The sequence below is a fragment of the Ovis aries genome, chromosome 24 (assembly GCF_016772045.2).
Source record: "Ovis aries strain OAR_USU_Benz2616 breed Rambouillet chromosome 24, ARS-UI_Ramb_v3.0, whole genome shotgun sequence".
Lineage (NCBI taxonomy): Eukaryota > Metazoa > Chordata > Mammalia > Artiodactyla > Bovidae > Ovis > Ovis aries.
This window is the reverse complement of record NC_056077.1, coordinates 2,746,814-2,770,726: the sequence shown is the minus strand read 5'-3', so window position 1 is coordinate 2,770,726 and position 23,913 is coordinate 2,746,814. Positions and strand designations below refer to the sequence as shown.

The window sequence follows — 23,913 nt, the reverse complement described above, 5'->3', positions numbered from 1 at the left end:
GGACCAGTGGGGAGAGATCTTGGCTGAAGCTACACAGTGGGGAGGGGCTGATGCTGCTGAGTTTGTTTGTAATCAGTATACTACAGCTGCATGATTCAGGCTGAAGAGTTCCCAAATTTGATGAAAGATGTGACTCAGTGATAAAGAATCTGTCTGCCAGTGCAGGGAATGTGGGTTCAATCCTTGGGCTGGGAAGATCCCTTGGAGTAGAAAATGGCAACCCACTCCAGTACTCTTGCCTGGAAAATTCCACGGACAAAGGAGCCTGGTGGGCTACAGTCCACGGAATCACAAAGAGTAGGACAGGAATGAGGACGCACGCACGCGAGTCTACGCATTCAAGAAGATGGACAAACGCCAAGGAGGATAAACACAAGGAGATCCACATAGAGATACATCTTCATCAAAATATCAAAAGGCAAAGGGAGACTCTTATTAAAAAAACGTGGAGAGAGAAGACACACATCAAGTAGAAGGGATCTTTGGCAAGACTGACAGCTAAATTCCTTCCAGACACCCTGGAGCCCAAGAGGCAGTGAGATGACATATGAAAAGTGCTAAGAGAAGGAAACAGTCAACCAAGCATTCAACACCAGGCAAAACTACCTTTCAAAGATATGCAGGCAAGATTAAGACAACCCCAGACACACAAATGCTGATACTGTTCATTATAGTAGGCCTGCCCTTCAAGAAGGGACCCTTTCGGGCTGAAATGAAAGGACAGTAGACAGAAACTTAACCCCATAGGAAGAAATAGAGAACAACGGTGAAGGTAACTACACAGGTGAATAGAAAAGCCAGTATTATTATGATTTTGGTTCATAACTTTTTTCCCTATACAATTTAAAAGACAAATGCATAAGGATAATTATAAACCTCTGTTAATGACTACACAATATATAAAGATGGAAACTGTGACAATAACAACTTGAAGGAGAAGAATAGCGTTGTATAGGAACAGAATTTTTGTATGCTATTGAACCTAAGTTGGTATTAATTCAAAATAGATTGTTATAAGTTTAAGTTGTTAACTTATCTCCAGAGCAACTGCTGAGAAAATAACTAAAAAATACACAGAACAGGAAATGAGAAGAAAATCAATACAGTATACTAATAAAAATCAATTAAACAAGAAAAGAAATAAGAAATAAGATATAAGGCATAGGGATAGATATAAGATATAGATACAAAATATCTATATCTTCTAGATCTGACAAAATATAGAAAACCAACAAAATCAAGAAAGCAGTAAATTCTTCCTATCAAATTAATTTTAATGTAAGTGGATTAAACACCAATTAAAAGGCAGAGATTGGCAGAATGGATTAAAAACAAGGATCCAACTATATCCTGTCTCTGAGGTGAGAAGTTATTCCGTCGTGTCTGACTCTTTGTGACCCCGGGACTGTAGGCTGCCGTGCTTCTCTGTCCATGGGATTTTCCAGGCAAGAATACTGGACTGGGATGCCATATCCCATCTACGAGACAATAATTTTACATCCAAGTGCAAATATAGGTTGAAGGGGAAAGGTTGGAAAAAGAGATTCCATGCAAACAGTAACCAAAAAGAGCTGAGGTTGCTGAACTAATATTAGACAAAATAGATTTTGAGTCAAAACATGTCATAAGAGTCAAAGAAGGACATTACATATTGATAAATGTGTCAAGTCTTCAAGATAAAATAACTATAAATATCTACATATCTAATAACAGCCCCAAACTACATGACGCTAAATTGATGTAACTGCTGGGAGAACAGACAGTTCTAGAATAACAGCAGAGACTTCAATGTCCCACTTTTATTAATGGAAAGAACAATCAAAGAGAAGACCACTAAGAAAATAGAGGTCTTGAATAGTCAGTAGACCAGAACAATCCCCTCAAAGAAGAGCAGAACACATTTTTTTTTTAAGTGGATACAAAACATTCTCCAAGATAGATGTCAGACCACAAAATGAGTTAGAATAAAGTAGAAAAGACTGACCACATAGAAAACAGCTGATTGAGGCTAGAATTCTGTTCCTTGAGGAACAGAAGGAAAACTGAAAAATTCACCATATTGAAATTCAACAACATACTCCTAACCAAAGAAGAAATCATGAGGAAAATTAGAAAGCACTGTGAAATGAATGGAAATAAGAACACAACACATCAAAAAGTAATTCAGTTCAGTTCAGTTGCTCAGTCGTGTCTGACTCTGCGACCCCATGAACCGCAGCACACCAGGCCTCCCTGTCTATCACCAACTCCCGGAGTCCACCCAAACCCATGTCCATTGTGTAGGTGATGCCATCCAACCATCTCATCCTTTGTTGTCCCCGTCTCCTCCTGCCCTCAATTTTTCCTAGCATCAGGGTCTTTTCAAATGAGTCAGCTCTCCGCATCAGGTGGCTAAAGTATTGGAGTTTCAGCTTCAACATCAGTCCTTCCAATGAACACTCAGGACTGATCTCCTTTAGGATGGACTGGCTGGATCTCCTTGCAGTCCATGGGAGTCTCAAGAGTCTTCTCCAACACCACAGTTCAAAAGCATCAATTCTTCTGCACTCAGCTTTCTTTATAGTCCAACTCTCACATCCATACATGACCACTGGGAAAACCATAGCCTTGACTAGACGGACCTTTGTTGACAGACTAATGTCTCTGCTTTTTAATATGCTGTCTAGGTTGGTCATAACTTTCCTTCTAAGGAGCAAGCATCTTTTAATTTCATGGCTGCAATTACCATCTGCAGTGATTTTGGAGCCCCCCCAAAATAAAGTCAGCCACTGTTTCCACTGTTTCCCCATCTATTTGCCATGAAGTGATGGGACCAGATGCCATGATCTTCATTTTCTGAATGTTGAGCTTTAAGCCAACTTTTTTACTCTCCTCTTTCACTTTTATCAAGAGGCTCTTTAGTTCTTCTTCACCTTCTGCCATAAGGGTGGTGTCATCTGCATATCTGAGATTATTGATATTTCTCCCAGCAATCTTGATTCCAGCTTGTGCTTCCTCCAGCCCAGCATTTCTCCTGATGTACTCTGCATATAAGTCAAATAAGCAGGGTGACAATATACAACCTTGACGCACTCCTTTTCCTGTTTGGAACCAGTCTGTTGTTCCATGTCCAGTTCTAACTGTTGCTTCCTGACCTGCATACAGATTTCTCAAGAGGCAGATCAGGTGGTCTGGTATTCCCATCTCTCTCAGAATTTTCCACAGTTTATTGTGATCCACACAGTCAAAGGCTTTGGCATAGTCAATAAAGCAGAAATAGATGTTTTTCTGGAACTCTCTTGCTTTTTTCCATGATCCAAACTTTACTAGCGTGTGAGATGAGTGCAATTGTGTGGTAGTTTGAGCATTCTTTGGCATTACCTTTCTTTGGGATTGGAATGAAAACGGACCTTTTCCAGTCCTGTGGCCACTGCTGGGTTTTCCAAATTTGCTGACATATTGAGTGCAGCACTGGTTCTTTGAAAGATCAACAAATCTGACAATGAAATTGGGGACACTATCACTGACCTTAAAGAAAATTTAAGGACTGTGAGTACTATGAACAATTGTATGCCAACAAATTAGATAACCTCGAAGAAGTGAGCAAATTTCTAGAAACACACAAAATACCCAAACAAATTCAAGAAGAAATAGAAAATCTAGGTAAAGAGATTTAGTCGGTAGTCAGAAATCTCCCAGTGAGGAAAAGTCCTGGGCCAGATAACTTAAAAAGGTGACACCTGTCAAACACAGGAAGAGGGTTTTCCCAGGTGGTCCAGTGGTTAAGAATCTGCCTTGTAATGCAAAGGATGAGGGTTCGAACTAAGATCCCACATGCTGCAACTAAGACTGCACAGAGCCAAGCAAGTAAATATATTATTTTTAAATACAGAGAGAAATTAACATCAGACCTTTTTGAAGAACACTTCCTAACTCATTCTGTGACAACAGAGCCCAGATAAGCTATCTCACAAAATAAACTACAGATCAACATATATGCAACAATCCTCAACAAAATACGAGCCAACTGAGTCCAGTGGCATTGTTGTTTGGTTGCTCAGTTATGTCCAACTCTTTGCAGCCCCCTGGACCACAGCATGCCAGGCTTCCCTGTCTTTCATATTAAAGGAATTCTAACACCATGAGCAAGTGAGATTTACCTGAAGAGTGCAAGGGGAGGTCCAGTATTAAAAAAATCAATCAATATACTGCATACTATAGTAACAGAATAAAGGAAAAAATCGACATGGTTATCCCGATTGATGCAGGAAAATCCAACACTTTCATTATAAAGACAATCAGTAAACTAAGCATAGAGAGAACTTTCTTAACCTGAGAATGATCATATGTGAAGCATCCACAGCTAATATCATACAGAATTGTGAAAGACTGAAAGCTTTCCCCCTAAGACAAAGATGCCAGTTTTTTCTGCCACTTCTACTTAACATTTTATTGGAAGTTCTAGTCAGAGAAATTAGGTAAGAAAAAGAAATAAAAACATATTCAAGTTGGAAAGGAAGAAGTGAAACTCTCTTTATTCACAGATGACATGATCTTGTATACAGAAAATCATAAAGAATACACAAGAAAGGACTAGAATTAATAAACTTGGCAAATCTGCAGATATGAAATCGACATAAAAATCAGTTATATTTCTATACACTGCCAATGAACAATTCCAAAACAATATTAGAAAAGAAAATTCATTTATATAATAGCGTCAATAAGAATAAGATAGTTAGAAATAGATTTAATTGAGGAGATGAAAGATCCGTACACAAGAGGCACTCACAAGATTGCTGAAAGATATTAAGTGAAAGTGAAGTCACTCAATCATGTCCAACTCTTTGTGACCCCATGGACTGTAGCCCACCAGGCTCCTCCATCCATGGGATTCTCCAGGCAAGAATACTGGAGTGGGTTGCCATTTCCTTCAAGAAGATCTAAATAAATGGAAACGTATCTCATGTTAATGGACTGGAGACTTAATATTATTTCAATGACAATACTCTCCTAAAGCAATTTACAGATTCAGTGCAACCTCTATCCAAATTTCAAAGGTCTTTTGAGTGGAAATTGACAAGCTGATTCTAAAATTTATGTAAAATATAAAGAGACCTCCAAATAACAAAACCAATATTTTAAAAAGTAGAACAAAGTTGGAGAACACACACTTCTCAATTTCAAAACATAATTGGAATGCATCAGACAACGGGGTCCTGGCAAATGGATAGAAGAAATACAGACCAGTGGAATAAAATTTTGAGTGTAGAAAAAAAAACCCAAACCCTTTCTTCTTTGGCCAGCCGATTTTTGGCCAGGGTGCCAAGACACTTCAGTAGAGTAGAGAATAGTCTCTTCACCAAATGGTGCTGAGACAACTAGATATCCAAATGCAAAAAATGAAGCCAGACCCCTTATCTCACACCATAAACAAAGATCAGCTCAAAATGAATCAAAGACATACATATCAATATAACAGCTAAAACTATAATGAAACTTAAAACTCTTCAAGAAAACATGAGAGTACACTCTCATGACCTTGAACTTGAAAATGATTTCTTAGACATGACATCAAAAGTTAAAGCAGCAAAAGAAAAAAGCAACCAGAACTTCGTCAAAATTAAAAATGTTGTGCATCAGCAGACACTATCATGAATTTCCCTGGTGATTCAGTGGTTAAGAATACACCTGTCAATGCAGGGGACACAAGTTCGATCCCTGGTCCTCGAAGATCCCACGTGCTACAACTACTGAGCCTGTGAGCCGCAATTACTGAGGTCACAGGCCGCAACTACTGAAGCTGCCTGCCCTGGAACCCGTGCTCCACAGTAAGAGAAGCCACTGCAGTGAGAGGAAGCCCATGAGCAGCAACAAAGACCCAGTGCAGCCGAAGATAAACAATTAAATATATTTTAAACAACTGACACTATCATGAAAGTGAAGAGATGTGGTCCGTGAGTCTTGGCTCAGCCCTGCATCTGAAGTGCTATTCCCGCATCAACACCAGGGACTGACAACATGGAGCAACCTGGGAGGAAGGAAGTTACGATCCCTATTTCGAGGAATTTGAAGAGTTATGTAAGAGGATTCAAAACACAGCTTTCAGACACTAAAGCCTACCTGTTCGACAGAACTTGGGCGAGGTCTTCATTTCAACTTTCAAATCTTTAGCTCTTTATCCGTTTCCTGGAGATTATCATAACCCTCCTTCCTGGCATCACTTGGCCCTCTGCTCATCATAAACCCCAACAAACCAGCTGGTCTCACCCCTAGCTACATATTACAACCACCTGGGAAGCTTTAAAATACCCCAGAGTCCATGCCGCATCCCAGACCAATTAAATCTATGGAGTGAGACCCAGGAACCAGTTTAAAAAAAAAGAAAAAGGGGAAAAAAGAAAAAAAAGAAACCCACAAAATAGCAACAAATATTTGCAGATCACATCTCTACAAAGAGTCTAATATCCAGAATATATAAGGAACTATTATAACTCAACTGCATAGGCAACTCAACTTAAAAATGGGTTGGGTGTCTTCCCTGGTGATCCAGTGGCCAAGACTCCCTGCTCCAATGCAGGAGGCCCAGGTTCTATCCCTTCTCAGGGAACTAGCTCCCACATGCAGCAACTAAAAAAAAAAAAAAAATCCCTCATGCTGCAACGAAGATCGACGATCCCTTGTGCAGTAACTAAGACCAGGATCAGCCAAATAAATAAATAAATATTTTTGGAAAAATGAGTTGGGAATTCCCTGGTGGTCCAGTGGTTACAACTCCATGCTTTCATTGTTGAAGATCCAGGCTGAATCCCTAAGATGCCACAAGTCATGTAGTGTGGCCAAAAGAAAAGCCAAAAACACACCAGGGTAAGGTACGTAAATAGGCATTACTCCAAGGAAGACATACAAATGGCCAACTAGCACATGAAAAGATGCTCAACATCACTGGTCATTAGAGAAATGCAAATCAACACCACAGTGAGAGGGGGCCTCCCTGGTGGCTCTGTGGTGTGAATCCTCCTGCCAAAGCAGATGTAGGTTTCATCCCTAGCCTGGGAAGATCCCACATACTGTGGAGCAACTAAGCTGGTGGGCCACAACTACTGAGCCTGTGCTCTAGAGCCCAGGAGCCGCCAACTACTGATGCCCCTGCACCCTAGAGCCCAAGCTCTGTGACTGAAGAAGCCACTGCAATGAGAAGTCTGCACACCACAAGCGGAGGAAAAAAGCCTGCGCCCCAACAAAGACACAGCATGGCCAAAAATAAATACTGTTAGTTTTAAAAAACCACAGTGAGACACCACTTCACACTCACTAGGACACCCTCCCCTCAGACAGCAACAACCTGGAAAATAATACGTGTGGAGGAGAATGGAGAGAAATTATAACTCTCCTTGTTGATGGGACTATAAAATGGAGCAGCTGCTATGGAACACTGTCAGCTCCTCAAGAAGTTAAAATAGAATTATCATGTGATCCAGGATTGCACTGCTAAATGCATTCACAAAACAACCAAAAAGAGGTATTCAAGCACAAATTTGTATACTAATATCGACACAATATTGATGGAGAAGGCAATGGCAACCCACTCCAGTACTCTTGCCTGGAAAATCCCATGGATGGAGGAGTCTGGTAGGCTGCAGTCCATGGAGTCGCTAAGAGTCGGACAAGACTGAGCGACTTCACTATTGACACAAATACCCAAAAGATTGAACGACATAGTCATCAGTGGATGAATGAATAAACAAATTGTGGTGCATCCATACAATGGAATATCATTCAGCTGTAAAAAAGAATGAAGTTTTGATACATACTATAACATGGATGAATCTTGAAAACTTTATACCAAGTGAAAGAAGCCAAACATGAAAGGTGACGTAGTGGATGATTCTATTTACTTGAAATACCCAGAACACATAAATCCATAGAGACAAAAGGCTGGTAGTGGTTGCTAAGGGCTGGACGGAGGGCTGTAACGGGGAGTGATTGCTTAATGGTTATGGGATTTCCTTTGGGCGTGATGAAAATGTTTTTGAACTTGATAGAGTCAATGGTTACGTACTGTGCATGTTTGAAATGCCAGTGCATTTATTTTTGATGTGGACATTTAAAAACTCTTTATTGAATTTGTTACAACATCACTTCTGTTTTATGTTTTGTTTTTGTTTTTTTTTTTTTGGCCTCGAGGCATGTGGCATTCTGTATGCTGCAGTCCATGGGGGTTACAAAGTTGGACTCGACTTAAGAACTGAACAACAACATGTAAGAAGTTAGTCCTGACCAGGGATGGAACCCACACCCCCTGCATTGGGAGATGAAATCTTAACCCCTGAACCACCAGGGAAGTCTCAAATTATATATTTTAAAATGGTTAATATGAGAAATAACTCAAAAAGAAGGAATGAAGTACTGACATGCCAAAACAAAAATGAACATTGAAAATGTTATGCTGAGTGAGAGAAGCTAGGCCCCAAAGACCATATGTTGTAGATCGTGTTCATATGAAGTGACCAGAGTAGGTAAATCCATAGAGACAGAAAGCAGATTAGCGGTTGCCAGGGACTATGGCCAAGGACAACGAGGAATAAGGAGTAATGGCTAATAAGCCTGGGATTTCATTTTGAGATGATGAAAATGTTCCATAATTAGATAGTGGTGATACCTGCACCACTCTGAGTAACAACAACAACAACAAAACCCCTCTGCATTTTACATTCTTTTTTTTTGTCATACCACATAGTATGTGGGATTTTAGTTCCCCAGCCAGGGATTGAACCCATGCCCCCCTGCAGTGGAAGGGCAGAGTCTTAACCACCGGACCACCAGGAAAGTCCCTGAATTGTACACTTTAAAAGGATGCTTTTTATGCTTTGTGAACTGTATCTCCAAAAAAAAGCCCAGTGCTTTTCTGATAAGTGCACCCCAAAACCTCGCACACCCCTGCAGGCTGGGGCTGCAGGTCTGGGCAGGTGGGCCTCGGTGCCTGGCTCCGGGCTCTAAGCCTCTGGAAGGGAGGGGGAGCTGAGTGTGGGTGCAGAGGGCACTGTTCCGCGGTGGGGGCGGGGAGGGGGTGAGGGCCGACTGCTGAGGGGACACAGCGAGGGCAGCGTGGGCACAGACCAAGGCGGGGCCCCTGCAGCTGCTGTGCGGGCCGGCACAGGGCCTGGCGGACAGCGCTGCCCTCCCCCGCCCATCTGTCCCCAGCCTCACTCTGTCTCTCACGGATGTCCCCCCAGCCAGTCACCCAGCAGTCATTCCGGTTCTTGAACTCCAAAGAGGAGGAGGTGACGCAGACGGGCTGGACGTGCTTATTGAAGGTAACCGGGGAGGAGAGCTTGACCAGGGCGATGTCATGCTGAAAATTCTTCCCGAAGTGGGGGAATGTGATAATATCCTGGACTCCATATCGACGCAGGAAGGCCCGCAGGCTCCAAACGGATGGTGCGGCAGACAGCTCCCCAAACTGGACTGACCATTCGGAGGGTTGACTGTTCCTGGCAAGGGAGGAGAGAGCCCTCAGGGGTCTTCAGAGGGAGGGTGGGCCACCCCAGCACGCCTGGGGCCGCTGCCCGGCTCATCCCGGACACAGGTCCTCCTTCCACAAAGAGGCCAGGGTAGAAATGGGGAGAGCCATGAGCCCCAGCCAAAGTCCCACATCTGGGGACTTGGGGCAGGAGGGTGCCTCCCCTGCCAGCTCACCTGGCCAGTCACTCAACCACCTGTCGCCTCCAGGGCCCTCCTCTTAAGGGGACCAGCAGGTTCACGGGGGTCACACAGGCTGGGCTCCACACAGCTTCCGGGACCACTGACCCCACCAGCCGGGCTCATGTCCAGCACTTACCTCAGCTCATTCCTCCCCGGGGGGCACACCTCCGCTGGGAGGTGAGGTGAGAAAGGTGGAGGCTGGAGGTGCCATTTGGGGACAAACGAAGCAAGAAAGAGAACAAGACACACAAATGTTCCGGAAGAAATTTCCTCCGGGAGCGCCCTGGGGGCCTCTCACCGGTGTGGAACGGGCTGCCGCCCAGCCTGGGTCTCAGGAGCACACGAGGGCCGATCCCACGTGGGACACGGGCGCGCGTCCTGGCACAGACCCGGCACGCGGGGTTACCGGGCCCCCTGCCCCAGACTCACTTTTCAAAGCAGTGCGCAGCCGAGAGCGCCCAGCGGCTGTTGAGCAGGCTCGCTCCGCAGCTGTGGACTTTATTCCAGCGCAGGCTGCCCTGCCACGGCCAGTGCCCAAGCTTGGCCTCATTTCCACCCACCACGCGCACATGGATGCCCTGGATGCCACAAGGCCCTGGGATGGACAGACGGACACCAGGCTGAGCTGCGGGAGCCAGGCTCATCCTGTCCACCCTCACCCACTGGGAAGGGAAGGGGCTCCCCGGGGAACCGTGCGTCCTGGGGTCCTGCCACCCAGGAAGCGTCGAACGCTGGGGACCCGCCCCACGTGGCCCGAGGCCGCCCGCCCCGTCCTGCCCGTCCCCGGCCCCCCGGGGCCCATCAGTTACATGCGAGCATCGACGAGTTCTGAAAACCTGGAGCGGGGAGAGGGAAAGCTGAGGCGCCCTTCGCGCTCGGGCCCACGAGCCCTCCGCGGGGAAGCGCCTCCTGCACGCCTTACCTGGAAGCAGCAGGTCCTTGTCCCGAAAGGCTGGGGGCAGGAGACGAGGTGAGCTCGCCCCTGCCTCCTCGCGCCCCAGCCGCCCCCTCACCCCGGCTCGCGCCCGCAGCCCTCGCCGCAGCCCTCGCCCGAGCTCACCCTGCTCGGCGATTTCGATCCGCGCCAGCAGCTGCGCCAGCAGCAGCGCCGCCCCGTGCGGGCGCATGGCCTCGCCCCCGGCCGCCCGGCGCCCTCTCCGCTCCCGCCCGCTCCAGGGCCCCGCTGAGCGCCCCCTGGGGGAGAGGCAGCCGCGGGAACCCTGGCCGCCCTCGCCAGCCCGACGACCTCGCTGGTCCAAGGTTTGTTTGGGTACCTGGGACGTCACAGTGCCCGGCTTTGAGCTTGTTACTGGGACTGGGCCCCAACGACGTACCTTGCTATGGCCCGGGAACCGGTGCGAGCAGCCGACCCCTCTCTGGTTCGCCACGCTGGGGGCCTGGCCGCCCGCTGCTGCCCTCTGTACTGGCCGCTCCTTCCTCTAGAAAGGACCGAGGACCTGGCCCACCGTCAGGACTCTCGTGAAAGCAGAGTCCCAAGTCCTCACTGAGTACCAATTGGGGCCGGGCAGTGTTGGGCTGAGCCGGGAGGAGAAGAACCCTCACAAGCCTCTCCTGGGAGACTGGTGGTCTTGGGTCTCGTCCCACTCTCTGCGGGCCTCAGGCTGGTCCCCGCGTGTGGCCCAAGCTGCCCCCTAGTGGCAGGTTCCAGCCCTTTTGGTCACCCTCTGGGTGATTTTCAAGTTGAAATCGCCTTTTACAAACGTTCTTACCTGGGTCCTACGGGGAAGGAAATGGCCAAAAAAAAAAAAAAAAAAAAAGGAAGAGGGAAACATCTCTGGTTATTTATTCCTGTGTCCCTGTGACACTACAGACAGGAACCTGGGAGGAACCTCTGCCTACTTGGTGCCGCTCCGTGTGCACCAAGTGATGAGTCCCCATTGGCATTGGCTTTTGGGCAGGGGTCCCTCCAGGCAGGAGAGGCAGTCTGGAGTCTGGACTTGCAGGAATATCCCAAGCAGGTGGGCACCTTCGGGGATACTGGGCCCTGGTACCCTCAGCAGGGCCCAGATGGTGACTCTAAGGGAAGCAGCCGCTGCGGGCCAGAGCAGGCAGAGCAGGGTGTTCTTGACCTCAGGGCACATTGGGGAGACATGGGGGACGTGCCTGGTGCTTGGGGAGCGTGGAAGCTTCTCCAGAGGTTGAAGCTGGGCTGGCAGCACCCCTCCTGGACTTCACACACTGCAGAAGGGGCAGCGGGCGTGGGCTCTGGCTGGTGGGCTCAGGGGCACACTGTGTGCAAAAAGGGGTAAGGTTTCCCCAAAGAAGGTCCCCTCTGTGGTCTTTGTTACCCAGCGCTTGTGACCCATGAGCTTCCCGGGTCAAGGCTGAGTGCAGCCCCTTGCAAGAGATGAGGCACAGTGCCAGCACCTGCCTCCCCCACACCCAAGGGATCGCTTACACAGGTCCTGCCCTGGTCCTTGACAATGGTCCCAGAGCTCTCTCCTCCTCCTGACCACCTATCTGCCTGTCCCCTGCCCCAGCTGTCCTTTCCTGGTGAACACCAAGCTTGCTCCAGCCTTGGGCCGGCTTCTCTCTGTGGACTTCTCTCCCAGATGGTCACAGGGCAAGCTTCTTCTGAGCCTTCAAGTCAAGCCCATATGCCCCCCAACGACTGTCCTTCTCACTGACCTGTTGTATTTCCTTCCTGAAAGTGAAAGTGTGTCGGGAGCCGCGTTAGGCATTACTGACAAAACGGAGGCATGGCCCCAACTCCCTCTCCTTGTCCCGCAGGCACAGACCCGGGATAAAGGAGTCAGGCTTTGTGATTCTGACTTGTTTTTTCCTCTCCTTGGCTGAGTTGACTGAAAAGAATATTAAGGTGCTTATTGTTCTTGAGAGGAGCATGAGAAGGCACAAAGCCTTCTGCAGCTGTGCTCAGAGAATAATTCATAAAGTGAATCACTGACATTCATTCAAGGACCTTTACAGAGGAGTGTTCCAGGATGAGCACGTAGGCCACAGCTTGAGGCCATGGGAGGGATTGCCATCTGAAACCTATTTGTGAGGAAAATGTTTATGGCAAAGGAGTTTGCTGAATTTAGGGCTTAGGAATAATTAAAATAGTTAGAAGCTAAAGATTTAAGGAATGCTGTAATGTTAGCATATTTTACTATAGCTTACAGAGATTAGGAATTTGGGAGATATTAGTGGTTAGAAACCTTTTTAGAGAAAGTGAGCTCAGGATACTAGGGGCAAACAGGATTTAGAAAGATAAGAAATAAACTGAGGAATGTGGTATGCAGCCCAGACATTAGCATGAGTTACTGTGCATTCACAAGGACACATGAGACGAAGTAGATAAGAGAATCGCTGAGGCAGGAACTCCTTTTGAGGGGCAACAATGATTTATGGAGACAACAAATCTGGGTCGGGGGAACTGAAAATGTCAAATCTCTGACCTAATGCTTTTGTAAAAGTATAAAAGAGAATCTTAAGTTTGAAATAAATATGCAGTCCAAGAAAACTGAGAGGCTGCATCGTTACTTGCCGACACCACCCATCCCTTCAGGTTGATTCCCTGGCTGCTGGAGCTGGACTCCGGAAAAAGTGAAGTTGCTCAGTCGTGTCTGACTCTTTGTGATCCCATAGACTATAGCCTACCAGGCTCCTCTATCCATGGGATTATGCAGGCAAGAGTACTGGAGTGGGTTGCCATTTCCTTCTCCAGGGGATCTTCCAGACCCAGGGATCGAACCTGGGTCTCCTGCATTGCAGGCAGAGGCTTTATAATCTGAGCCATCAGGGAAGTCCATTTCCTTCCTAGAACTTAGCGATATCCAAAATGATCTTGTTCTGTCATTTGCATGTGTAGCTGTCAACTGCCTCTAGGGACTTCATGTGACACAGCCGGTGAACGTTCAAGAAATTGAAAGACTGATGGAGGTCCCAAAGGACGCCCACTCCTGCCTCCTCTCCCTGCACAGTGCCAGCCCCCTGCCCCTGCCTGAGGTCCTGCCCTGTACTCCCTACGCCAGTGGCTGGCTTACATTTCTCCAGCCAGTTCTCAGGCTTCCCTGGAAAGATAGGGGCTGGAGAAAGAGGAAAAGAGATATGGAGCAAGCCCAGGGGATACCCTGTGGGTCCAGTGGTTAAGAATCCACCTTCCAATGCAGGAACCCTGGTTCCCTGATCAGGGAACTAAGATACTGTGCAGTGCCGCCAAAAGATTAAAAACAAACAACAAAAAAGTACCTATCTTGGACTGCCCCTCACATCGGCCTAGCCTGCAGGCAGCTCCCCCTCCAAGGGGCTCCTTGGGTCTCTGAGAAGCCCCAGATGCTTGCGTGTGTGCTCATTCTCAGTCATGTCTGACTCTGTGACTCCATGGACTGTGCCCCACCAGGCCCCTCCGTCTGTGGGATTCTCCAGGCAAGAATACTAGAGTGGGTTACCATTTCATTCTCCACCCAAATGCTTGATTTAGGCCAAAATCATGCTCAGTACTGCATTATTGCTTTTTCATTTACCTGATCTCTTGATTTCTGAGAGGAAAAAAAATGTGGATTTATTAGTTCCTTGAATATTTAGAACATTTTTGTCTTATTTTTATGTATAACATCTTTTGTTTTATTTTTATTATTTCAAAATAAAAATTGTTATTGGGGTATAAAAGCTCATGCCTCTTATATCTTTTCAGGCGCTTGTAACTCTTACCAACGTAAAATACCCCTGTGGCTCATAGCTCATTCTCAAGACTTTGAGCCTTGGGTTCTATTTTATCTGCAAGTATCTGGTGTGTGATCATCCACAGCCACTTTTATCTTGCTTGTGACTTTCCCCCCAGTATATATCCTTAGTCAAAACAAAATAAAAAGAAGATGTTTAGAAAGAAAGTGAAAGAAAGAAAGTGAAAGTGAAGTCGTTCAGTCATGTCTAACTCTTTGCGATGCCATGGACTGTAGCCTACCAGGTTCCTCCATCCATGGGATTTTCCAGGCAAGAATACTGGAGTGGGTTGCCATTTCTTTTTCCAGGGGATCTTCCCAACCCAGGGATCAAATCCGGGTCTCCTGCATTGTAGGCAGATGCTTTACCATCTGAACCACCAGGGAAGTCCTAGAAAGAAATTACAAGAAGTTAAATTTCTTAACCTACTTATGTGTGCATGCCGTGTCTGACTCTTTTTGACCCTTTGGCGTGTAGCCCACCAGGCTCCTCTGTCCATGAGGTTTGCCAGCCAAATACTGCTGTGGGCTGCCATGCCCTTCTCCAGGGAATCTTCCCGAGTCTCCTATGTCTCCTGCGTTGGCAGGCAGGTTCTTCACCACGTGTGCCACCTGGAAAGCCCAGCCTACTTATGCTTGGCCCTTATTGGAGTAGACTTGCTGGAATCCTTGTAAAATAGTAAAGTACCTCCACTAACAGTATTAACAGATTTTTGTTATTGGAAAAAAACAAACAAACAGAAGTTTCATGATTTACTGACACCTTATGGGGATAAAGAAAGACACATCCTGCCTGTTTGTGATTTTTTGTTTCTTTGGTCCCAGAAATTATTTTGAGAATGTCTAGATTATCAGAATTATGTAAGAGCCAGTGCATTTAACAGTAAATCTGATGTAAAGACATCCTTGTAATCAGCTATACCCCAGTACAAAATAAAAAGTTTTGTTAAAGAAAAGAAAAAAAGAATGAGATAATATCATTTGTAGCAACATGGATGGACCCAGACATTATCATACTAAGTGAAGTAAGTCAAAGAAAGACAAACATCACATGATATCACTTATATGTGGAATCTAAAAAGAGAATGATACAAATGAACTTATTTATGAAACAGAAATAGGCTCACAGACATAGAAAATAAATTTATGGTTACAAAAGGGAGGAGGGATAAACTTGGAGTTTGGGATTAAAATATACATATTGCTATATATATAAAATAGACAACCAACAAAGACCTACTGTATAGCACAGGGAACTATACTTAATATCTTGTAATAGCCTATAATGGAGGCAAATCTGAAAAAGAATGTGTGTGTGTGTGTGCATGTGTATAAAACTGGGACTTTCCTGGTGGTCCAGTGATGAAGACTCTGAGCTTCCACTGCCAGGAGGTACAGGTTGGATCCCCGGTCAGGGAACTAAGATCCCACATGCCACACGGCTCGGCTGAAAGAGCAAACAAAAAACTGAGTCACTTTGGCCGCACGCCTGAAACTAATACAACATTGTAAATCAACTGTATTTCAATTGAAAAAACTTTAATAAAAAATAAGAATGAAGACATCCTGACACTCCTGATCATCAAACGTCCCTTAGAACTCACAGCCATTCAACGAGTCTTTTGTTGCTTTGTTGCTGTTGCTATTTTTGTGTATTTATTTTCGGTTGCGCTGGGTCTTCCTTGCTGTGTGGGTTTTTCTCTAGTTGTGCCGAGCAGGGCCTACTCTCCAGGTGTGGTGCTTGGGCTTCTCTTTGCAGTGGCTTCTCTTGTTGCGGATCAGGGGCTTTAGGGTCCTCAGACTCCAGTAGTTGTGGCTCCCGGGTTCTGAAGCACAGGCTCAGCAGTTGTGGTGCACAGGCTTAGCTGCTCTGCAGCATGTGGGATCCTCCCAGATCAGGGATCGAAGCTATGTCTCCTGCACTGGCATGCGGATTCGTCACCCCTGAGCCACCAGGGAAGCTCTCAATTACTCTTTTTGTGTTCACAAGTGTCTAGTCACCTATTCAGAATGATATTGAGGAGGTAAAAATAGATATGGGACCAGTACCATGTACAGACCTGCTTTCTTTTCTCCCTTTGGCTGCGGTACTCCTCCTTGCTCCTGGTGGGCTTTCTCTAGTTGCAGCCAGTGGAGGCTACTCTTTGTTGAGTTGCACGGACTTCTTGCAGTGACTCCTCTTGTTGAAGAGCATGGGCTCCAGGCGCACAGGCCTCAGTAGTTGAGGTACACGGTCTTAGTTGCCCTGCAGCATATGGGATCTTCCTGGATCAGGAATTGAACTCCTGTCACTTGCATTGGCAGGAGGATTTTTACTCACTGGACCACCAGGGAAGCCCCCAATCTGCCTTTCTAATGGTTTGCTAATGAGGATTCTAGAGGCAGGCCTGATCTTCACCTTTTCTCAACCCCCTATTTTATTTCACTTAAAGTGCTGTTTATTGTGGAGAAACGGATAGACAAGAACCACTCTTTATTATTATTTATTTGGCTGGGGCGGGTGTTAGTCGTGTCACACGGGGCATCTTCCTTTGCTGTGCACGGACTCTCTAGTTGTGTCTCTCAGACTCCAGAGTGAGCGTCAGAGCTCTCAGACTTCAGTAGTTGTGGTGACATGTGGGATCTTAGTTCTCCAACCAGGGATCAAACCCTCATCCCCTGCATTGCAGTGCAGATTCTTAACGACTGGGAAGTCCCAACAAGAACCATTCTTGACCGTCATTCCACACCTCTACATTTATCTCCCATGTAATTTGCCCCCTTTAAACTTTGGCTCTGAGTTCTCCATGTTTCACTACTCTGTCTTCAAGTCTGCCAATTCATTTTTTAGCTATGTCCATTTTTTTATGGCAGCCCACTCCAGTGTTCTTGCCTGGAGAATCCCATGGGCTGAGGAGCCTGGTAGGCTGCAGTCCATGGGGTCGCTAGGAGTCAGACACGACTGAGCGACTTCACTTTCACTTTTCACTTTCATGCATTGGAGAAGGAAATGGCAACCCACTCCAGTGTTCTTGCCTGGAGAATCCCAGGGATGGGAGAGCCTGGTGGGCTGCCGTCTATGGGTCGCACAGAGTCGGACACGACTGAAGTGAATTAGCAGCATTTTCTTATTCAGGTGTTTGGCTAAACTGCTTTACTGCAGAAATATTTTAAATTTCCAGACACTCTTTCTTGTTGTCTGATTGCTTGGTTTTCTGTAGTATAATTCTTATTTAATGCTGATAAACACCTCTTCAGGCTTTCTGAGGAAACCAGTTAGAATTTTTCAAGCTGTCTGCTGTTCCGGGTAATATCTCAGTTTCCTCTGGAGTCAGTTCAGTTTATTTGAATAGATCCTTCCACTGCATGTACAAATTTTCTGTGAACATTTCTTCATTCTTGGTTGCTGTGCAAGTAAAAGGTTAACTGAACAGGTCTAGGATGGTTAAACCCTGCATAGCCCAAAGAAATGGCTGGCCTTTTAACAGCTCTTAGGAAATAACATCCACCCCTTGGAGAGTCCTGCCTGAAAAGACTGTCTGTAGATCTGGGGTCCTGGGGCCTCTCCAGATAGTTGCTAATGATGTAATTTATGGTGGGGCCTTGGGTCAGACTGGATCAGCTGGACCTTTGAAGGGGCTGCAGTCAGAACTAAGGTCAGCCACGTGGGCACCCCATACCTTTGCGATGAAATCCCAATAGAAACTCCAGACACCAAAGCTTAGGTGAGTGTCCCTGGTTGAAAGCACTTCATGAGTGGGAAAATTAAGCGGTGCCCACCCGACCTCTGTCCTCTGGAAGAAGACAGCTGAAAGCCTGTACCCGGTCTCTCCCAGACTCTCCTCTGCACCTTTGGCATGTGCTGATGTTATCTGTATCCATTCACTGTAAGGTACCACAATCAGGAGAGGAACAGCTTTTCTGAGTTCTGTGAATCCTCCTAAAAAATTATTGACTTTGCACCCACAAAGTGACTTTGGTGCCTGCAACACTGTCCACAAGGAGGGGAAGCAACCTGTAGGCTCTGTAGAGATAGGTGAAGCTCCTTGCCCAGCAACAAGCAGATAGGGAGGTTAAGAGCCCCCTAGATGGTCAAATCAGGCCAGCGTTTATTCTGTGGGTCCAGTGAAGGTCATCACTTTTAACAGCAGATAATATAGTGCCTGGCCCCAATCAGCACTCAGTGAGGACTTGGGACTGCGCTTTCATGAGAGTCCTGACGGTGGGCCAGGTCCTCGGTCCTTCCTAGAGGAAGGAGCGGCCAGTACAGAGGGCAGCAGCGGGCGGCCAGGCCCCCAGCGTGGCGAACCAGAGAGGGGTCGGCTGCTCGCACCGGTTCCCGGGCCATAGCAAGGTACGTCGTTGAGGACCAGTCCCAGTAACAAGCTCAAAGCCGGGCACTGTGACGTCCCAGGTACCCAAACAAACCTTGGACCAGCGAGGTCGTCGGGCTGGCGAGGGCGGCCAGGGTTCCCGCGGCTGCCTCTCCCCCAGGGGGCGCTCAGCGGGGCCCTGGAGCGGGCGGGAGCGGAGAGGGCGAGGCCATGCGCCCGCACGGGGCGGCGCTGCTGCTGGCGCAGCTGCTGGCGCGGATCGAAATCGCCGAGCAGGGTGAGCTCGGGCGAGGGCTGCGGCGAGGGCTGCGGGCGCGAGCCGGGGTGAGGGGGCGGCTGGGGCGCGAGGAGGCAGGGGCGAGCTCACCTCGTCTCCTGCCCCCAGCCTTTCGGGACAAGGACCTGCTGCTTCCAGGTAAGGCGTGCAGGAGGCGCTTCCCCGCGGAGGGCTCGTGGGCCCGAGCGCGAAGGGCGCCTCAGCTTTCCCTCTCCCCGCTCCAGGTTTTCAGAACTCGTCGATGCTCGCATGTAACTGATGGGCCCCGGGGGGCCGGGGACGGGCAGGACGGGGCGGGCGGCCTCGGGCCACGTGGGGCGGGTCCCCAGCGTTCGACGCTTCCTGGGTGGCAGGACCCCAGGACGCGCGGTTCCCCGGGGAGCCCCTTCCCTTCCCAGTGGGTGAGGGTGGACAGGATGAGCCTGGCTCCCGCAGCTCAGCCTGGTGTCCGTCTGTCCATCCCAGGGCCTTGTGGCCAACGGGTCATGCCGACACGCATAGTGGGTGGAAAGGATGCAGAGATTGGGCAGTGGCCGTGGCAGGGCAGCCTGCGTCTGTGGGGCTCCCACTTCTGCGGAGCGAGCTTGCTCAACCGCCGCTGGGCGCTCTCGGCTGCGCACTGCTTTGAAAAGTGAGTCTGGGGGAAGGGGGCCCGCTTACCCTGCGTCCCGGGTCTGTGCCAGGAAGCGCGCCCATGTCCCACGTGGGCGCGGCCCTCGAGTGCTCCTGAGCCCCAGGTTGGGCTGCAGCCTGTTCCACACCGGAGAGAGGCCCCCAGGGCGCTCCTGGAGGAAACCCTATGCGGTTTCTTCCGGAACATTTGTGTGTCTTGTTCTCTTTCTTGCTTCGTTTGTCCCCAAATGGCACCTCCAGCCTCCACCTTTCTCACCTCACCTCCCAGAGGAGGTGTGCCCCCTGGGGGAGGAATGAGCTGAGGTAAGTGCTGGACACGAGCCCGGCTGGTGGGGTCAGTGGTCCCGGAAGCTGTGTGGAGCCCAGCCTGTGTGACCCCCGTGAACCTGCTGGTCCCCTTAAGAGGAGGGCCCTGGAGGCGACAGGTGGTTGAGTGACTGGCCAGGTGAGCTGGCAGGGGAGGCACCCTCCTGCCCCAAGTCCCCAGATGTGGGACTTTGGCTGGGGCTCGGGGCTCTCCCCATTTCTACCCTGGCCTCTTTGTGGAAGGAGGACCTGTGTCCGGGATGAGTCGGGCAGTGGCCCGGCGATCTCAGGGAGCGGCCCCAGGCGTGCTGGGGTGGCCCACCCTCCCTTTGAAGACCCCTGAGGGCTCTCTCCTCCCTTGATAGCAACCGAAATCCCTTTTACTGGTCAGTCCAGTTTGGGGAGCTGTCAGCCGCACCATCCATTTGGAACTTGCAAGCCTACTACAACCGGTACTATGTGGACCAGATTTTCCTGAGCCCCTTCTATCTGGGCGCTCCGGTGTATGACATCGCCCTGGTGAAGCTGTCCTCCTCAGTCACCTACACTAAGTACATCCAGCCCATCTGTGTCATGGCCTCCATCTCCGAGTTTGAGAACAGCAGTGACTGTTGGGTGACCGGCTGGGGAGACGTCGAAGAAGAGCTGAGTGAGTGTGGGGACAGATGGGTCTGGGCCAGGCGAGGGTGGCAGTGTCATCGCCTGCTGGTTCCAGCTGCGCCAGCCTCCCACGGGCAGCCTGCTCAGTGTTCTCCCCACGCTGGCTCTCCACTCTTGCCCCTGGCCCGTAGGGCAGGGCTTTCTGTACCCTAAGCTCCCCTTCTCTTCCGGAGATTGTGAGCCAGAAACCAGAGAGGAAGGCCCAGGCTAGCACCCCCAGCCTGCTGGGTGTCTGTTGGGTGCTGTGGGGGGAGGGTGTGTGTGTGTTTCAGGAAACCCTTCTTTCTACCCCAGCAGGGTGCTCCCCCCACCCCCTCCATCCAGCCTCCCACTCCAGCTCCCCCACCCCTTCTGCACCGACAGGGGCGGTGGGAGGGGGGAGCCCTCCCATCCTGGAGTGCCAGCTCATTCATTCTCTCTCCTTGAAACTTCGAGCCTTGCTCCAGCCTTGCTCCCATCCAGTCTGTGCGGGGCTGCATGTGCTGGCATTAGTGAAACGTGAAAGTGAAGTCACTCAGTTGTGTCCGACTCCTAGCGACCCCATGGACTGCAGCCCACCAGGCTCCTCCGCCAATGGAGTTTTCCAGGCAAGAGCACTGGAGTGGGGTGCCATTAGCTGCCACCCATTTCTCTCTTACCACGAGTCCCTTGAATCCACTGGGCCCAGGCCCCCCAGAGGGGCTCACAGATTAGACCGCCAGTCTCGCTGCTCCCGGGCCTAGCGTGGCCCTGCCTCGCCCTCAACCACAGCAGCTGTGACAGACCAAGCTCCCCTGGTGTACGGTGTGTCCCAGCACGGTTCTGGGCTCCAAGGACTCTCTTCTTTCTGAAGTCTAGCTGCCAAAGAGGCTGGGAGCATCTTTATGCCTGCTTTACAGATGAGGAAGCCCAGAGAGGCATGGGGCGTTTCCCAGGCCCTGGGGATCCATGGAGAAGCCAGGGCTCCTTGGCCCAGAGAGGATAGCCAGCCACACACCTGGCATTGCCAGCAAGGAGAGGGGAGTCGACTGGAGACCTGCCCTGTCCTTTCCTTGCACCCCAGGGGGTTGGAGAAAGTGCCTCAGTGTAGACTTCTTGGGCCCAAAGGGCTGGATGGCCTTGAGCTGAGGGGCCCAGCCAGGCTGACACTGCCCCTCCCCCAGCTGACAGGCAATTACACCCAGCGCCAGCTGAACCCTCAGTCCGACAGGTAGAAGGTGACTTCTTGACCCCATCCCCAGAGCTGATATACTCTGTACTAGTGGGGAAACCTTGGGCAAAGCACTTCATCTCACTCTGCCTCACCTTACTCATCTGTAAAGTGAGGTAATAATAATTCCTACCAGAGAGGGTAGTTCCGAGCCTTAAAAGCATTCCTACATGAGGGCTTAGCAGAGCGCCTGGCAGCCGAGAAACGATTGCCTCACCAGCTTCCAGTGTTAATGGGGTCACCATCCTCTGCAGGACAAGGAGGTGATTCAGGTCTAGACTTTGGACAGGCCTGGGCTCATATCAGGGCTTCCCAGGGGGTGCTAGTGGTAAAGGATCCGCTGACCCACGCAGGAGACATAAGAGACCTGGGTTCGATCCCTGGGTCGGGAAGACCCCCTGGAGGAGGTCATGGCAACCCACTCCACTACTCTTGCCTAGAGAATCCCATGGACAGTGGAGCCTGGTGGGTCATGGTCCGTGGGGTTGCAAAGAATTGGACACGGTTGAAATAACTTAGCATGCATGGGTTCATATTAGGCTCTGGCGGCTCCTGGTGCTTTGCCGGGGTTGAGGGAGGGTGACCTTCCTCCCGAATCTTTTCTTACCCGAGATGGAGGCTGATTGCACTGCATCCTAGGGGTGCTGCAGGAGCGCCTGGTAGAGCTCTGGGCTTGGGCTGGGCAGGCGCGTTGCAGGGGGAGAGAGAGCGCGCCAGGCTGCCCCACGCCTGCAGGCACTGGGCGCTGGACTGTGCAGATCCTAAACCGTCCCAGCTGCACCAGCCCCACCCCGGAGTGCTAAGGTCTCTCCCCAGGGGCTGGAGCAGGGCCTGTTGTCTGCAGGCTGCAGAGAGGGAAGCTGTAACAGCCTGTCCCGTCTCTAGGCCCTTCTGTGGTGTGTTCATCACCCACCACTTGCTGGGTGCTGGGCTATAGCAGAGGAGTCAAGGGCAATGTCCCAGGTACTGTGGGTGCCCCAGGGTCCCCCCACCGCGTACCTTCATAGCCTGTGCCATTCTGATGGCAGAGGAGAGGCTCAGGATGCCATCTTTCTCTGTTCCCTCAACTCCGTGGAAGGTCTGCCATATCCCTACACCCTCCAGGAAGTGCAGGTCGGGATCATAAACACCACCATGTGTAATCACCTGTTCTCAATGCCCGATTTCCGCATTGACATCTGGGGAGACATGATTTGCGCTGGCGACCCTCAAGGCGGCAAGGATTCCTGCTTTGTGAGTGTCCCTCCCGTCCCCAGCTCACATATCACCCCAGTCGCCCACCTCCCTGCCCCGGCCAGAAAGCACCCTGTGTCCCTGCCCTCCATTCAGGCCTCGTGTCCACCCTGGGGGGCGGGGGGAGGGACGACTATTCCACTTTGCAGATGCAGAAACTGAGGCTTGCTCACTTCGGTGGAGGGGAGGGGTGGGATTTGCACCCCCTCTGCCTGGCTCCACAGCCCCTCCTGCTCTCCTGGCCTCTCTGCTCACCCCTCCCGTGCCGCCCCAGGCTGGACTCACCCATGCTGGTCCCCAGGGTGACTCAGGTGGGCCCTTGGTCTGTGAAAAGAAAGGGCTGTGGTATCAAGTTGGAGTCGTGAGCTGGGGAGTGGGCTGCGGTAGGCCCAACCGGCCGGGTGTCTACACCAATGTCAGTGCGCACTACATGTGGATCCGAGAGGTTCTGGCCCAAAACGACACTTGCAGGCTGGACCCCTGCCCGATGCTGCTGCTCCTTCCTCTGCTCTGGGCTCTGCCATTCCTACAGCTGGCCTGAGCCCAGCCGATGGCCCCCGAGAGTTGGGGCCATCTGCTGAGTCAGGCCCAGTCCCCTTCTGTCCTCTTTACTAATAAAAGTGTATATGTTCAAGTTGACACCTTGCTGCACTTTCGGTGGCCCCGGGTGGCTTCCTGGACACCCTCACGGACACTTGCGTCCCATCCACTCCAAGACCACTCCTTAACTCCTAAATCATCGTCCACCCATCTGTGCTATGTGGGTTTTGGTTGCAAACAACAAAACCCTTTCAAGGTTAGTTCGATCAGAAAGATCATTTATGAAAGGACTCTCAAGAGTCTCCTCTAGCACCACAATTTGAAAGCATCAATTCTTTGGTGCTCAGCCTTCTTTACGGTCCAGCTCTCACATCCATACATGACTACTGGAAA

At 49.7% G+C, this 23,913-nt stretch overlaps 2 protein-coding genes across 6 annotated transcripts; one reads left to right on the top strand and one right to left on the bottom strand.

Annotated features, from left to right (window-relative positions):
- Positions 1-4,481: 4,481 nt before the first annotated feature.
- On the bottom strand, positions 4,482-11,294 carry LOC121817912 (testisin-like). Of its 5 annotated transcripts, none has more exons than XM_060405896.1 (5): positions 11,019-11,294; positions 10,607-10,636; positions 10,494-10,520; positions 10,114-10,279; positions 4,482-9,473 (listed from the first exon to the last, which is right to left on the bottom strand). In XM_060405896.1, the coding sequence occupies exons 3-5, from the start codon at positions 10,501-10,503 to the stop codon at positions 8,843-8,845; spliced, it is 807 nt and encodes a 268-aa protein (XP_060261879.1). In that variant the 5' UTR covers positions 10,504-10,520; positions 10,607-10,636; positions 11,019-11,294; the 3' UTR covers positions 4,482-8,842. The 5 variants fall into 5 exon arrangements, with proteins under 5 accessions (XP_060261879.1, XP_042096596.1, XP_060261877.1 ...); XM_042240662.2 differs by lacking the exon at positions 11,019-11,294 and adding an exon at positions 10,745-10,837; XM_060405894.1 differs by having other exon boundaries at positions 10,494-10,636.
- PRSS21 (serine protease 21) lies at positions 10,810-23,619 on the top strand. The gene is made up of 7 exons (XM_060406321.1): positions 10,810-10,944; positions 18,598-18,702; positions 18,854-18,959; positions 19,068-19,590; positions 20,243-20,547; positions 22,826-22,980; positions 23,282-23,619. Exons 1-7 carry the CDS (start codon positions 10,810-10,812, stop codon positions 23,519-23,521), a joined length of 1,569 nt encoding a protein of 522 aa, XP_060262304.1. The 3' UTR covers positions 23,522-23,619.
- The last annotated feature ends 294 nt before the right edge of the window (positions 23,620-23,913 follow it).

Bases quoted from the DNA above. Each gene is read 5' to 3' on its own strand.
- PRSS21 (XM_060406321.1), top strand. From the start codon at position 10,810: ATGGCCTCGCCCCCGGCCGCCCGGCGCCCTCTCCGCTCCCGCCCGCTC. The intron at 10,945-18,597 runs GTTTGTTTGGGT...GGTCCTTCCTAG, and splicing joins GACGACCTCGCTGGTCCAAG to AGGAAGGAGCGGCCAGTACA. The intron at 19,591-20,242 runs GTGAGTCTGGGG...AAGACCCCTGAG, and splicing joins GCTGCGCACTGCTTTGAAAA to GGCTCTCTCCTCCCTTGATA.
- LOC121817912 (XM_060405892.1), bottom strand. From the start codon at position 10,811: ATGCGCCCGCACGGGGCGGCGCTGCTGCTGGCGCAGCTGCTGGCGCGG. The intron at 10,637-10,744 runs GTGAGCTCGGGC...TCCTGCCCCCAG, and splicing joins GATCGAAATCGCCGAGCAGG to CCTTTCGGGACAAGGACCTG. The intron at 9,474-10,113 runs GTGAGTCTGGGG...CTCCCTTGCCAG, and splicing joins GCTGCGCACTGCTTTGAAAA to GAACAGTCAACCCTCCGAAT.